The 16,364-nt window shown below is 40.6% G+C and overlaps 1 protein-coding gene across 1 annotated transcript in view; it reads left to right on the top strand.

The window, feature by feature from the left end:
- The first annotated feature begins 520 nt into the window (after window positions 1-520).
- Window positions 521-16,364, top strand: part of TMEM164 (transmembrane protein 164) — a 35,387-nt gene continuing 19,543 nt past the window's right edge. The window contains exons 1-4 of the mRNA XM_063170548.1: window positions 521-549; window positions 679-1,240; window positions 13,298-13,347; window positions 14,919-14,985. Of these exons, the coding sequence (XP_063026618.1) occupies window positions 875-1,240; window positions 13,298-13,347; window positions 14,919-14,985 (483 nt within the window). The 5' untranslated portion in view covers window positions 521-549; window positions 679-874. The remainder of the gene's footprint in view (window positions 550-678; window positions 1,241-13,297; window positions 13,348-14,918; window positions 14,986-16,364) is intronic.

Below are 16,364 nucleotides of genomic sequence, written 5' to 3'. Positions count from 1 at the left end.
CGGCGCCGACGGGCGTGCAGAGCTGTGCCTGTTCCTTGCCGCCCTCCCGGCCGGTGGCGCTGAGGGGGCGAGGAGGAGGAGGAGGAAGGGGGGCGGCCGGGCGAAATCAGCGGCAACAGGCGGGACGGAGCGGGCACGGGGAGCGCGCACCCGCCGAGGGAGCGGCGGCGGAGGGAGGCGGTGGGAGCGGAGGGAGGCGGGCGCAGCCGTGCGGGAGGGAGGAGCGGGCGGCCGGGCGCAGCCAATTCGGGGGACTCGTCCATTTTTCGGCGTGAGTCAGGCACGTCGGTGGGGTGATGCTGCGGCGCCGGGCAAGGGCCGGGCCAGCCGCGGGGAGCGGCCCGCCCGCTCGGGCCCGGAGTCTCGGCCGTGCCGCCGAGCGCAGCGGTGCTTCCTCCTTCCCGTCCCTCGCCGGCGCCATGGCCGGGGGCGCCGGGCCTGCCGCTCCCTGACACCCGCCCGCCCGCGGAGGTACCGCGCCCGCGGATGCGGGGGCCGCGCAGGGACGGCGGGGCGGGCTGAGGGGGCCGCAGACGGCGCTGGCCGCGGGTAAGGGCAGCTCAGATCGGGGAGGGAAGGGCGAGCGGCGGGCGGCGGAGCCGGCGGGGAGAGGAGGGTCCCGGGGCGGGGGTCTGGAGCTGGCGGGCTCCGTGCAGCTGCGGCCTCTGCTCCCCTCAGGCTGCTGCGTGCGGGACTCTCCGGGCAGCGGAAGGGAAGGGAAGAGGTGCCCGTGCCCCGAGCGGAGCTGCCCGCTTCTCACGGAGCCTCGCAAGGAAGGGCTGCAGCGGCAGCGTTTCGTGCTTCGTCAGCCCGGCGGTGTTTTGGCTTTGATTCCGTCTTGCTCCTACCTGCTCCTGGAGAAGAGGTCCCCGCCATGTCTCGCTACAGCCTCCACAACCTCCTGGACTGGATGTACGGCGGGGTGGACCCCAGCTTTGCCGGCAATGGAGGGCCGGAATGCGCCGCCTTTCTCTCCGGCCAGCAGCGCCTGCTGGAGAGTTTGGTTTTCCTCAGTGTGGGCACCGTGGAGATCCTCGTGTCCCTGTGGAAGCTGAGGCAGCAGCACGTCCAGGAGCTGGAGAATCTGCTGCAGCAGCCCCAGACGAAGCGGGAGAGCCTGGGCAAGAACGTGCTGCTGGTGCTGCTCTGCCTCATCTTTGGGCTGGAGGTGGGGTTCAAGTTCGCCACCAGGACTGTCATTTACCTCCTGAATCCCTGCCACGTGGTCACCATGATGCAGGTAAGGCTTGTGCAGGGTCACCTGGAAGTTTGCTTTTGTGATGTACTTGCAAAACAGTATTTTCCCCCCCATAGTTGGTTTGTGGACCAAAAGTGTCTGGCAAAAATACAAATGCCAAGAATGATATAAATATTTTAAAACATAAGTTTTGGGTCAATTGAATCAAAAGGTATCAAAAAACCCAAGTCAGATGAAAAGGTGAAATTGTAGCTATAACTAATGTCCAGATCTCTAGTTGAAAGTGTAGATAATTAAGGCTTTCTGATCACTTGCCTTCACCTGATCCTTGTTCAAGAATAGAAGGTGCTGTTCACACTGACAGCAGTGCTAAAATTTGCTAAAATCTAATGAAAACAAGATTAAATGCAAAACCAGCTATGTAATTTACATGCAGCTTTTCCAAGCAAGTGCCTTCTAGGGGTGTGATTCTATTTTGTGAAGGTGTTGGAGAAACAAATTACTCATTGTGCAGATACTGTTGGTTTACCTTTCTAATTTTAGAGGCTGAATAGTAAAGAAACGGGTGTTACCTGTTTCTCATATGTGGGGTGAACAAACTGATGTGGCCTATCATGTGTGGATAATCCATTTCCTTTTATGACTTGGGGCATGGTTGTTGATGTGTTATAATGTGCAGTTTGTGTAGATTTCAAAATAATGGATACATAGACAAACTGTTACTGAACTGGGCTATCTAAAGCTTATAAGCTGTGTTTGTTAATATTTCTGTGCATGTACTTAACTATCAGTTTTGCTGAGCTTGTTATGGAGTGTTGGAGATGTCAAAAATATTATTATTTCACTAATTTTATACCCTCAGCACTGAATGGCTTAAAAAATTCAAGGTCAAGTATTAAGCGAAGAAGGTCAAAAAGGCTTTTATGAAAGTTGCCATGACAGCAATGTCTGTCTAAGATCAATAACAGATGAAAATCAGATCAATGCCATTCTGGGTCTCCTATTGCAGTATGTGAGGTGATCTGGGCAGAATCAGATCTAGCCTGTTGTTGGATTCACAGCTGGAGAGCATTTCCTAAAAGGCAGGGAAATATCTTTTCTGGTTGTTCCAGTGGTTTGAGAGATGAGTTTTATTTCAAGGGTAAGGGGACAAGCTGATACAGGAATATTCAAGACTTTTACAGCAATCAATTTACAGTTCCAGAAAGAAGTAGTAGGTTATATAAATTCCTAGGCTGTGATGCAGTGTTTGCACAGTAATTTACAGCATAGGACACTTCCTTCCCATGAAGTGATAAAGGATTGTTGTGAAATCAGCCAGTCAGTACTGAGGTGAAGGTATGCAAGGACTATGTAGAAATAATTAAAATAAATTAATACCGCCACATTTCCTTTCTAGGCAGTACACAATGATAAATGGAAAATTTTCCTATTAATTCTCTGGAAAAGAGGTGAGGATATATTAACAGTAGGATTTGAGAGTTTAGTTGTCTTTATGTTATGATGTTAACAATAAGTACTCAGCTGAATGTTTCACAGACCTCGGACAGCCAGTTCTGTTCACCTCTTTCAATGATGCCTCCTGAGAGGGAGATGGAGTCTATTGAGAGTTAAGCTCTGTAGTCAGGCATTGCCATTTCTGAATCTCTTTTTAACTAATTGTGACGTTTTAAAAATAATCCTAGCTAATTACTCACTAGAAATGGTGTTCCAGCATTTGTGAAATTGAGAAGGTGAGCATATTGGCAAAATGTGGAAGTCATGCCCTTTCATCCTCAAAAAGATGCATTAGAAATAGGCTTAGGCTTAATGTAGAGAAAGAAAATAATGGCAAAACCAATGGCTTTCAGCAGACAAAGAGAGTTAGAGCCAAAGATTGTCAATGACCTTCACCAGCAGACAAGTAATACATAGTTGGAAAACATTGTTTTCGTGGCCTGAATTTGCTGAGGGCAACAGATTTGTAAGATGAAATATATGAAAATATATTTGCCCTTCTCTTCTTGAAGTAGTGTGTACATAATGCTGCTGTGTCTAAATAATAGCATGAACAAAGTAGAAGGTGAAGAGATGAAATGTGCTACAACAATCAAGATCACTTCAAAGGGAAGCCAACAGTAGCTGTTGATAAAGGTCTCTTCTTTCACTGTTTCTGTTTTCATTTTCTTCAGCTGAGACTCTTTCACCTCAGCAACAAATACTCTGGGCTCTGAGCCAAAAATATTTGAAGTACAAATTTATGCTTCAGATTTTTCCCTGCATAAAAGTAAAATTCCTGTTCTTAAAAGACCTAAGACTGAAATGAGATCAAAGTAAAATGGAAGTTAGGTGTGTGTGCATTTGGGTAGATAAAATTGTGTAATACAATGGCTGCTGAGTTTTAGAAATGAGTCTGTTCTGACCAGGTGTCTGCTTTTTGCCTATCATGCCAACCTGTGTTCAAATCTTTTCATAAGTGGAAAGAACTGGTTTAGATGTGTCATTGCAGGGATGAAGTGTTGATCAAATGAATGTATTTGACTGCCTCAACAGGTCTCATGGCTAATCAGCTTCCTAGAATTTGTTGCCACCCTGTCATCTGCTTCAATTACTAGAAGCTGTGGCACTCATTTCCTGTTCTGGGTTTTGGCTTCTTGCTTAGCTTTTGGAGGAAGAAGGGTGTTTCTTCACCAGTGAGAGAGAAATCCTTTTAGTCTTAAAAAATGATATATATATTGTAACAAAGGTGAATGGAAACTGGTGTGGTTTCTCTGCCAGCTGTGGAGTGGGGATGGGGACTGTTTGTGCAGCAAGGGGAGAAGTCTGTGAAGGAATTCATAGTGAACTCTATCTTTACATAAAAAATGGTCTTTGTGAAAATTATTTGAATATCTCTGTTAGAAAACAAAAGCCACAAACCACTCTCCTTTTAGGACTGGCAATATGAGTGGACCAGTGCTGCTGCAGACCTGACATAAAAAGGAAACATTAAATCCCCAGGTGTTCAAAACTTTTGCCTTTCCATTGCAGGAAACAAAAATCAGCATATGTTCAAGGAACCAGGTGTTATATTTTCAAGACATTAATCCTTTCTAATATTTTAGAGGACATAATTGTGATATTGAAATTGGCTATGTGAAGGAAATGTTTAAAGTTTCTGATTGAGCAGTGTGAGAGGGAAGATTTCCTCGAGAGCCAAGTACAGCACTATTGATTTCTTTACAAGCTTTGTGAAGGAGACCTTGAGCAGCAGCCAGGTCTTGTGCTTGTTGAGAACTATGCACACAAGTGTTGTGTCCCTGTCTATGAGCATTGCTTCAGTGAGGTGAAAGGAAAATTTCAATCTTTGCAATGTCAAACCAAATGATTTCTAATCAATTTTCTTTATCTGTTCTGTATTCTTTAAACTATACTTGTATTAGTTTGAAAGCAAACCAGTGACAGATCCCAAGTCAGAACTACAATTTAACAGGAAGATTAAAATAAATGCAATAGTACAAAACCAGTGACAGAGTCAGGATACAGCCTGACACCCTGTGGGTCAGGGTGTTGGTAGCAGTGCAATTAAGGTGGCTGCAGAGCTCCTGCAGTGACAGGTGTGGTTCTGTTGAAGCACTGAGGCTGTAGAAGGGTGTGGTTTTCCTCTGAGGGTCCAGTGGTGGTGTAGATGGGATTCCTCTGGGAATCCAGTAGGAAAAGGTTGCTCTAGTGCTCCAAATTTCAGATTATATCCAGGTAGGAATGCTTGGCTCCTCCCCCAGGTGGAGCATCTCCCACTGGGATGATGTAACTGTATCAGTCATGCACTGAGAACTGTATCAGTCATGCTCTGAGACCCAATGTCCCCCTGGAGGGAGGATGGGGCTTGGAGGAGATGAAGAACTCTGCCCCACCTGGTTTTAACAGCTGGCAATAGAATACATCCTTTTGGTTACATCTGGCATTGTAACCTAAGATGATACTTTTCAGCCAAAACCCTTGTGTTCATGTAGCAGTTCTTTGTTTCACATTTAGTGAAGGAGCAGTTAGAATTTATATCAAAACCTTGTTCTACATAATTTGCTCCTGTACCCCCAGTTTGTAATTTGACACACAGAATTTGCAACCTGCTATTCACAATCAAGGTGACTTCATGCAAATGAGTAAACACAGGTGTCTCTTGATGTGCTGAAGACACCCAGCTGGAGTTAACAGGCAATTAAAATTAGGTGTAGACAGGAGCCAAGGCTAAAATTAGTCTGTATTGCAAAAGAGAAACTTGTAACCAAAAAAAGAAAAATGCAAGGAAAAAGCCATCTAAAGCAGAGGTTGTAGGTAATACTGGTAGAGTGAAGTAAGATTAAAAGGTCCTTTCCAGCATGAATGATTATGTGATTATTATAATGCTTTTCTTTTTAAAAGGATCTTCAGTATTAAACACTGCAGGTTATGACTGACCAGTCTGTAGAAATTAAAACAGCATGTGTATAACTTTATTGAAATATTAAGGAAGTGGCAGAAACATGACTGCAGTCTAATCCTAAAATGATAGGTACAGCCACTTGTTCTTGTAAACTGTTGTGGATTTTGAACTTGACTTAAGTATGTCTAGGCCTTCGTCCAGAATGGTGCTTTAATACCAATCTTAAAATACATTTTGTAATTCTATTTTATTCTAGAAACAGTTTTGCAAAAATAATTTCTCAATGGTAAATTTCAGCTACTTAGTTATTGTAATTCTCGTCCAGTTCTTCACTGAATTAATCCCCTTCAGCCAGTTAAGGACTGACATTTGTTTGGAATAAAGAAAAGTATGTTTGTAGGAAACATCTGTTTTGCTGGGTTATTGCTTTGGTGATTTTTTTTTTAGGCAAAGAAAAGTAAATGTAATAGGGAAGCAATAGGTGGAAAGAAGGATAGGTTTCACCTGGTGATTTTGGTCTGATGTTTGCATAAATAAAGTGAGTGCTAAGTGCATCTGCAGCTCAGTAAATACTAAATTCTGTGTTCATTATTTCCAGTTCTGGCTTCTTTAGAGACCTGGATCCTTTTTGTCCTCTGCAAGAGATGTTGCTGTTTTCTGAAACAATGGGCTGTTTTCACAAATTACCTAATAAACATAGCTTGACTGAATTGTGCATCATTTGGGAATATGTAGCAAAATATATCTAGGTAATTACTTACTCCCTTTTTCCCCCTTTTAATTTGCATACATGGTTCCTATATGCTTCATAATATTTGGAAGAATCAGTTAAATTGTATATTTTTTTATATATATTCTGACTCTTCAAAACCTTGAATTAAAATTAAAGGGACACAATTTCTTATGAAAATATATGCATTTTTCAAAGTGTAAGTCTATGAACAGAGACTTTCTTTTGAACATAAGTCTTTCTTTTTTCTTTTTACAGCTGCAAGTTAACTTGTGATGCTTTTTCTTACAGCTGATGGCTAGAGAGGAAATTCATGCTGGTGTGTGGTGAGAAAGGGCAGATGAAGAAGAATTAAAGCACTGACAGCATCAGTGTTTCTTGGTGGCAAGGCTCATTTCTTGCAAAGGAGTGCATTTTGCTTCCAGGAGGATGAGAGCAGCCTCAGGGACACAGCCAGGGAGTGACAGCTCAGGGAGAATCCATCAGCTCCTTACCTCCAGTCTGCAGAGAACCATTGGTCTGGCCTTCAGAGCACCAGGACATGCTTGGATAGCTTAAGCTGCCCCTGGTTCCCAGAACTGGCAGGTTTTTTCTTAATTGGTACTTTTGTCCTAATTAGTTTAATTATAAGCAATGATTTTGTTGTGTTTAAAAAACACAATCAACTGCAGTTTAGAGGCTTTTACTGATACTGCAATTATTGTAATAATTACATGTAGGACTGAGGAAAAGCTTTTCTGTGATAGCTTTAACACTGTTTATACTTTGTTTCCCCATTGTGTTTACTTTTAGTGAATCCCAGCTTATAGCAGAGAAATGGGAAAACATTAGTATGAGGCAAGGCAGGGTTTCTTAGCCAGGAATAAAAGTAATTTTTTGTTTAATATAAAGAGGATAGCAAATGTGTCCTAAGGCTGTGATTCAGTTTTCTTTGTTTGAAGTGATTATGGACCAGCCTTTTTAATTTAAACAAGATTTGGCCAGTGATGCTTTATCCTAAGCTTTAGTGCAGGTGCCAGGGACCACAGGAACACTTCATGGTGTAGTGGATGTTCTAGTTCAAGAACTGCAGTTAAGCCTTTGTTTTGAAGTTGCTAGAATTTGGAAATACTGATGTGCTTCAGGCTGTAATGCATTCTTAGATAATTCTCTCACTTATTCTGACTATTCTTAGGAGAAAAGAACATAAAAAGTGGGGAGCTGACAATGGATATCTTGCTCTCTAAGCAGGAGCAGGAACTGCATTATCCGAAACTGTGGATGAAAAAGCTTAGCTTTCTCTGACCCCAAATATTTACACTGAGTGTTATCATCTAAAGGCCACTAGATGAATGATTAGGTAACCAGATATTGGTTTGTTTTGATGAGATCATCACAGGTTTTAAGCAAATATCATTCAAAGTGTGACATGTGTAGTTTGAACAAGATATTAGGGAGATAAAGGCCTCTTTCTGTTTCTTTTTTCTTCTTCTGTTAAGAGTTTTTTCCAGAACAGAACTTTCTGTGTACTATCCAGTGTTATGGTGTATTGCTGTTGGCTGCAATATATTTTTAGGATGGATTTTTTTATCCTATTTGGCAGTTTCACACATCATGTAGGTTGTTTGCTGGTAACTTAAACTGATATTTCATGAGTAGCTGCCTGAAACAGGCACAAAAGAAATCCTACCTCTCATAGGATTTCAGTGGAGTGGTGAATGAAAACAGCAGCAGTAACCACACTGGACACATTAAATTCCAGGGACTGGGATGTCCTTCATCTCATGGTTTCCAGTCTCAGAACCCTTGTTTGCTGTCAGTGTTGGCAGTCCCAGCTGTGGAGTTTTTCTGAAGGGGTTTTACACCAGCCACATCCCCTGCAGCAGTCTGAACCCTGTCAGTGCTCACCAGGAACAAATCCTGTGCCAGGAATGTGAAACCTGCAGAGTGTAATGGGAATCACATTTCTGGTGGCACTTCCTCAGGGCTTTCATTGAAGTGCTGAGGGTTTGTTTATTCAGATGGCCAAGTAATTAGTGTCAAGCAAATTTAATGGTTTGCATTGTAATACTTTGTTGGTTAGTGAAATGCCAACTTAAATTATCAGGAATGCAGTGTTGTATGCTGTAGTTTTTGTGGATTGTGGTACTATTTCATTGGTAAGAGTTGGCTGTAGTAAAAGTTGGCTATTAGTTACTACCTGTCTTGTGTTTTTAAAGAGTAAAAATTTCTGCTGTAAAATCCTACAAAATGAGCAATTTCCAACTGTGACAAGAAAAGGTGTTTGTGACTCAGGGCAGAGTAGAGCAGGGCTTTTCTTCAATGATTTTGCTTTTGTAGAAAACCAATACAAAACTTCCTTCTCAGGGGGAAAGTAACAAAAGTGAATATGCATGTGACAATCTTCTTGTGAACTCATGTGTCACTGACAGAGGGAGATGCAAGTTAATCTAAATTCAGTTTAAATAAAATTTTCTTAAGAAATTCAAGCACTGATTTAAGAATGGGGAATGAAGTAACCCACTACTGGTGAAGGGCTGGTGCAGATAGTAGTTAGAGAGAAAAAGGAAAAGTAACTTCAGTGACCTCTAGTGAGGTTTAACTTCAGTGACCTCAATTCCTAGGGTGTGATAGCTAATGCTAATGCACTCATAGAAGGACCTGAGACGTGTGTTAATAATTAATCCTGAACTATGACCAGTCTAGAAATCTTTCACCTAAGACTCTAAAAGAGAAGAAGGTGAATATGGGTTTGCTGATTAAACAAACTAATGTGGAAGGGGAGGCTAACCTAGAATGTCCCAGTGGACATGGATCATGTACAGTAGATTGTAGAGGATGGAAGCTGTTCAGCTTGCTGCACATCTTCCATCCCTGGGCAGAACTGGGGAGCTGGGGATGGAACCTGGGACAGGCAGCTTATTCCAGAGTCTGCTTTATGTGACACATAAACTGCTTTTACTGTAGTATTTCTTAATGCTCTGTCAGCAATCTTGCTTTGAGTGTCCTTGGCACTGGATTAACAGAGGACACATGAATCCCTGAACCTGCCTGACAGCTGCACTGGGGCAGCTGTGGTTTTTATGCTAAAATATGAAATACATTCAACTTGCTTCTATTTAACAATTAGAATGTAACATCTTTTGGTATCTTTCCCCCCCCAGATTTAGCAGTCTGAACTTGTCAAACCACAGATATGATTTTTATTTTTTTATTTATTATTTTTCAATCTAGCAGTACAGTTAAATGTAAAATAAGAAACCAACTATGTTTGATGGTTTGTGCACTTTTTTCCACCTCTTTAAACTGGTGCACTTACCTATTGCTGAAGTCCAGATATGCGAACTTTAAAATAGGTTTCTTGAATAAAACTATTTCTATATTAATCTAGGAAAAAAAAAGAATCAAACCCACTAATATCTCCAAAATAATGAGATAATTGCAGCACATATAATGCTTGACATGCCAGAAATGATTTGCAGCCCAGTCCTGCATTAGTTCAGAGCAGCCCTGAGTTCAGTGCCCTTAGCTCCTGTCCCAAGGAAGGAATATGGATTGGTGCTGTGCTGGCCACTGCAGTCCCAGATCTCCAGCCCTGCTGGTCCATCGTGTGTGGGGGTGTGGCCTTTGTCTCTGGGCTTGTGCAAGGCAGGGCTACCCATGCACTTCCTCATGCCAGAAACATTTCCCAAGGGGATGGATAATTGTACTTATAGTCTTGCAAAGTATAGGGACAGAATTTCTGATTTTTCATTTTCATCTGGGTCCTCAAGGTTGAAGTGAACTTCTGTGGATTAACCAGAGTGGGGAGATTCTCTGCAATTTACTGCCTGAGAAGAGTTGTAGAATCTTCTGGTCCTGTGCTTCTGCTTCTTCAGCCATCCTGTCTCTCAGTATTGCCCCCATCTAGGACTTCTTATATTTGTGTGTGGCATTCAGGAAATGCAATTTTGGACTTCCTCTTTCTCTTGCACCCATTAGCCTCAGTTTTTTACTGATATTAATCTTTGTGTGGAAGATGTTTTGTAACTTTTTTTTTGAGTGTGGGAAGGGAAAGGCAGTGGTCAGAACTATGCTTATAATCCACCCTATCAGACAATGTATATATTGTAGTTAATTTTTCCCATCCAAAATAGCTAATTTTGTCTATTTTGGGCTAATTCTTCTGTTCTTCTTTCATTTGTAAGGTGAAAATCTAACAGGTGACTGAAGAAGGGGGAACATGAACTTGTTTCCTAGTGTTTCTTCTGAATTGAGAGTTGAGTTATCCTGCCTTGGGCAAGGAGAACTTCCCTGTGCTTTACCATACCCACTGCCTGTGCCTGCTGGAGCCCTGCAGGGCCAGCTGGGCTGGGCACTCTGAGCCCCAGTGCCTCAAAACTCAGCAGCTCTGCAGGAGAGCAGAGGCTGGAGCTCTGCACAGCCCTGCTGTGGCTTGACTCAGGGTTCTTTGCTTTGTGGAACAGAACTGTTCCCCCTGCAAGGCAAAGGATTGATTTCCAATATGACACTGAAAAGTAGTGGGATTATGGGATCAGTGTGGGAAAACTTGTGTTGGGGCTTATGGGCTTGTCTGCTGTGAACTGTGTATTTAAGACGGCTGATACTCTGAGCTGAGTAATGACACTTTTTATACACATCTTTGAAACATCAGATGCAAGTGTGTCCTTTAAAATTTCCCTTTAAGAAGTTGAGATTTGTTTATCATGGCAAGTATCTACATATGTAGAGAGAAAGTGTTGATATTAAGCTGCTAAAGCTGAAGCATTTGAAAATATCTTCCATGATCCTAAACTTTTAGCATAAAAATTCTGGTAATGATTTCTCTGCTGCCATGAAAAATGGAAGCCAGGCTTATTTTCTGAAAGATCCCTTTAAAAGAGGGATTTTCATGCTTAAAAAGAAGTTAAATATTTGGTTTTCCCCTCATCAGGGTCTGAAACTGTTTCTTTCAGTAGAGTTGAAATAAAAATAATCAGCTGTGAATCGTGTTCTCTTTGCCTGTCTCCATGGCAGTGAAGTGATTTGAATTGCTATGTCCATCTCAGTCCTTGTAACACTGCCATCCTTTGAAATGGGAGCTGTTTTAGTCCTCAGTGCTGGGACTCAGGCAGTGCCCAGACTCAGATTGTAGCTTCTGCTCTACCATGTAGTAGTTGGACTACTCTGCAGGGTGTTAGAAAAAGAAGGGTCTAATGTCATTGAGACATATTTATAGTTTGTTTATTTTGTGCATGCAGAGAAGAAGATCAATTTATAGGGTTGAGATTTTTTAATTTGGTTTTTTTTTTTTTTTGGTTTTGTTCTTTTTTAAGATGTAGGAGATAAAAAGAAATTGAATTCTCCTTTGGAAGAGAAGAATTTGTTTCATGGAAGTATTAACCCTGTTTCAATAGTAACATAAATCTCCTGTCAGATTTCTGAATTTAAGCAAATGATAAAATAATCAAATTTAAAACTCCAGATGAACTGATGAGTCTCTGGATATCATATCTCTGTTTGCTAACATACAACATGAAGAGTTTAAAAATTTTGACTCTGCATGTAGGTCGCATGTGAGAAAATACTTTTCACAGAAGAGCTGTACAAGATATTTATGGTCTCCAAAGAAGGGAAAATACAGTCCACAATTCAAGGAACTTTAGTCAGTAAACAAAGTTTATTCCAAAATATGCAACAATGGAATAATGAAGCATAATGAGTGTTAGATACTTTTCCCAGAAGCTGTATGGGTCTTGCATGAAAGGTGATATACAGAGCTCTCATAAGATTTTTCTGGCATGTACTTTTTTCTTCTTTGTTTCCCTTAGCACAGGAAAACATCCATTAGTGATTCTAATCATGAACCTGTTGTGTTCTCTTCCTCCTTAACCTGCTCTAAAGAGTTGAAATTGCTTGCTTTTTAAATGCAAGACTTCAGAGAAACTGATTGGATTTTAACAGCGTTCACTGAGAAAATGTCTTGAGGTAGATTCCATTAAATTTAATTGCTGCCTCTCTTACTCTGCCTTTGTTAGAGTGTTGTATGACTTGGGAAAAACAATTTGACTCTGTGCTGTGTTCTAAGCTGTTCTTGAGACTTGAATGGAAAATACCAGACAGATGTCTGTCTATTAGGAACTTGACCTGCAAATAAAATATTTGGAATGTGTACATTTATTTGTATAGTAATGACAGGAACTCCTTGTGTATGAAAGGGCTCAGTAGGATGATCCAGATTTTGAACATTTCTTCTATTGCTGCAAGTGCATGGTCTGGTAGTGATTAATGTCAGTATCCATTGGAGGCCTCTTCCTAACCCTGCAACACTTGAAAAAAACACATTTGGTGAATTGTCCAATCTGACATCACAAAGCAGACATACTGTCCAAGTGTTCTCACTCAGTTCAGTGATGATCTGTTTTGTTGGTTGTCAGTGAAATAAGGTATTGTGAGTTTATTTTAGGAACAGCAGTAAAAACTGAGATCCATATTTTGCTGAAATACTGAACAGTAAATCAGAGTTTCTTCTTTGCAGTAGTGGGCAACATAAAAAAAAAGGAATTTTTATTACTGAATATTTATGTAGTAATGTCCTCATATCTAGAGCAAGATTTGTTTATCTGAAGTTACTGTGTGAGGTTTTGGCACTGGTGAAGGGAAGGACAATGGTGATGTTGTAAATGCTGATATTTAGCACAGCAAGGACCTCAACTGATTCATGATACAGTAATCTGGTTCATGAGAGACCTTTTATAAAGCAAATAATAACTGGCTAGACTTTGACTGGTTTCATAGGCACTGTCAGAAGCTGAACCCTCAGTGCTGCTACTGTTTAAACCTTTTTTTATGTAGGTAGTGGGAGACCTTTTGATTTGTTAAAGACTTTAAATCTTTTCCAGCTCTGCTGTAAAACATGCCTTCTGGCAAGAAATTATTTGTGACATATAGAACTGAGTAGGAAAGATTTATAAAATGGATTCTAAAAGAGGTCACTGTCATTAATTTATATTTGTTTCTAACGTTTCAGATTTTTCTTCTTGCCTGTCCCCCATGTCGGACTGCAATGATTCTCTTCAGGTATTATCTCTTCCTTACTGTATTTCTGTCCACTTGTGCAATGTATTTTAGAAGTTAATTTATAAAATACTAAGGGAAATATCAAGTTGGAAAGGCATATTGGCTGGATTGATAAATGACACTTTGAAAAGCGTCAGGGCTTAAATCAGGGTGTTGGGTCCCTTCTCCTTGCTTCTTGTGTGTTGGTGGGATTGGCCTTGCTGATGAATAAGAATTAGCTCAGTAACAGTGGATTAATGCAGATTAAAATATGAGCTACTATAATTTGTGTCATGGGCCTTGAACCTTTTTACCATCCTCAGTAGAAAATGTAACTGGGCCTTGCTGGAAGCCATGCAGGCAGTCTGGGTCTGATTTCAAAATTGTGGATACATGAAGTTAAATAGGCAAAGCAAATTCTCTCTGGCTTGGTTGGGTATTTCTCAGATCTGTGCAGTCTTTTCTAAAAGCCTGCATATTGTTATTACCTTCTGCAGCAGCAGCAGAGCCCAGGGTGCAGCTGAGGGTGCAGCCAGGGTGTTGAGGGGAGGGTCAGGGATTCCCTGGGCACTGGTACCTGGCACTGGCTGTAGCTGCCATTATGGCATTCAACTCTGCTCTTCCTTGTCTTAGTCCAGGCGAAAATGGTGCTGGGGGAATGCCTTAGACAGTCCTCCTGCAGCTTTTCCCTGCTGTTCCTTGTTTCTGCAGGGATTATGCTGAACAAAGACTCTGTATAAGTATCTCTGTCTTGGAGAGTATGAAAAGTATGTTTCCTGCCCAGGAAGTATTTGCTAAAGACCAGTTGTAAAGCAAAGGCCACAATATTTGTTGTTTTTCAGAAGGGGTATATCTATTTTCTAACACCCTGACAGCATATAAATTATATTTGAAAATCTGTTTTAAAACAGTAGTACCTTTTCCTCCCTCAAGTTACTTTTAAATTCCTAGGAGTTTGAAAGACAGTGGTGGGAGACAATTTATTCTTTAGTTTGTGTCTGATGTAAAATAAACTGAAACAGTTCTGATACCAATTTTCTGTTCCTGTGATCCAACAGTAGTTCAGAAAAAAGATGGCTGAAAGCTATACAAATTATGGAGTATAATACTTTCCTGCATTATACTTTGCTTAGGACTTGCTGTTGCATTTTGATAAATGTAATTATTTTATTTAAGGGACTTCTTTCAAATTCTTAAAGCTTCTTGGAAGCTGTGCATGCACAGCATTAAAGAGGAGTAAAACCCTTTATCAGAGATGCTATATTAAGCTCTGCAAGACAAGTGAACAGCAGAATTCCAACTGTTTAGTAGCTTGCATCATGAACAGGATTATGGGCAGCCCAGGCTTTCTAGGAATCCAAAGCTCATTATAGAAAGCAGTCCTACTTTAGGAAATTCTTTAAGTGTGTATTTAAAGATAGAGTTTTGTCCAGTTTTATTGCATTTAACAGTCACTTAATTAAAATTCAAGCCTAAATAATTTTTTAAGTGTCTTGCTCTTTTGTTGAAGAGATACTACATAAAAAACATGAAAATATTATTATTTCATTTTATTTCCATGTGTGAAAATAACATCTCATCTCTTTTTTAAGGTTGCAGATGCACATGCTGAATGGGGCCCTCTTAGCATTGCTGTTTCCTGTTGTTAATACACGCCTGGTGAGTGTACTGTGGGTTTCCTTCTCCTTTTGATTCCTTCCTAAAAGGTTATCTTTGGAGAGATGTCAGATGCTTGCTTGCTTGGCCTTTTAAAGTTCATTTTACCAGGCTGTAGACTCCTGGTCACTACAGTGGAGCCAAAATAGCAATCTTGGATTTTGGGATGTTTGTAACTTGGTATGAGAAGAGAGCACTGCTGTATTGAGTGTTAGCTCCATTCTAGCCACCAATGGAGGGAAAACTTGATGGCTTTGAAAGAGGCTTTCACAGGTTAGCCTTGTGGCCTGTGGTCAAAATTCCATTTCAGACATTTCAAGCTCTGTAAATGTAAGATTCCTCAGGCTGGAAAATGCCAAATGTTGTTGTTGGCTGTCATTCCCTCTCCCCCAAGATTAGGCACAGCAGATTTTTTTTTCTCATACAAGTTTTCAAATCTGCTGTAAAACTTCAGTCTCCTGGGCAAAAAATTAGCCTGTTGGTGTTCCTAGTGAGATTCTTAAACCCATTGAGATTTAAAGGTAAAAAAAGCTATTTTGAGTGTGAGTTGAATGATGTATTTTTGAGGATTATTTCAAGAGCTGTTCTCCATGCATACAAGAGGGGGTGTATATGTATGTATGACTAGATACTTTTAATTTTTTCATATGATTTATCTGCAAAAATCTGTTGTTGCAGCTATTTTAATGTCTGTTTTAAGACAGATATGAGTACTTTATATTTAAGCAAACTACATCCATAATAAAGGGTGAACTAATATTATTAACAAAATGGTTGTGGGCTTCAGTCTCCATTTCAGATATTGTTGGTTGATTTCCACTTGCAAGTCTTGACTGTCTAAATAAGATGGAGTATAAACTTATGCTTATGTGCAGTTTGAAATTACATTTTATTAAAACATGATACCATTGAAGAGGCAACAAATTAATAAAACAAATGTTCTTTTCCTGATAAGGAAAACTCTTATTTTATATTTAAAGCTATCTAGTTTTTAAGTATATATAATCTTAGGCATGACAAAATTGGTCTGGGTAACCTTTGAAAGAAAAAATGTTGAAGTATTTAATAAATTATCAGCTTGTATTTTCTCTGCCATTATCAAAGATCTCATTTATATTAGGGCAGTGGTGATTAAACAAGAAAGATACAGACTACTTATAAAATTGTTCCTGTAATTTGAAACAGAGTAGCCAAAAGATACTGTCCAAAAGTTAATATTTTTGGAATAATTACAACTTCAGATATTTTTGGCCTGACAGCTGCTTGCCAGGCTTTCCACTTTTCCATGTTTCTTCTGGCACAGGATATGTGGGTGATGTTGTACAGCACTGCCTTGATCAGACTCTCTCATGGCAGACACACATTCTGCTCCACAGCTCTCA

Source organism: Melospiza melodia, chromosome 16, assembly GCF_035770615.1.
Source record: "Melospiza melodia melodia isolate bMelMel2 chromosome 16, bMelMel2.pri, whole genome shotgun sequence".
NCBI lineage: Eukaryota > Metazoa > Chordata > Aves > Passeriformes > Passerellidae > Melospiza > Melospiza melodia.
Note: the sequence above shows the minus strand (reverse complement) of the source record. Positions and strands in the feature narration are given on the sequence as shown.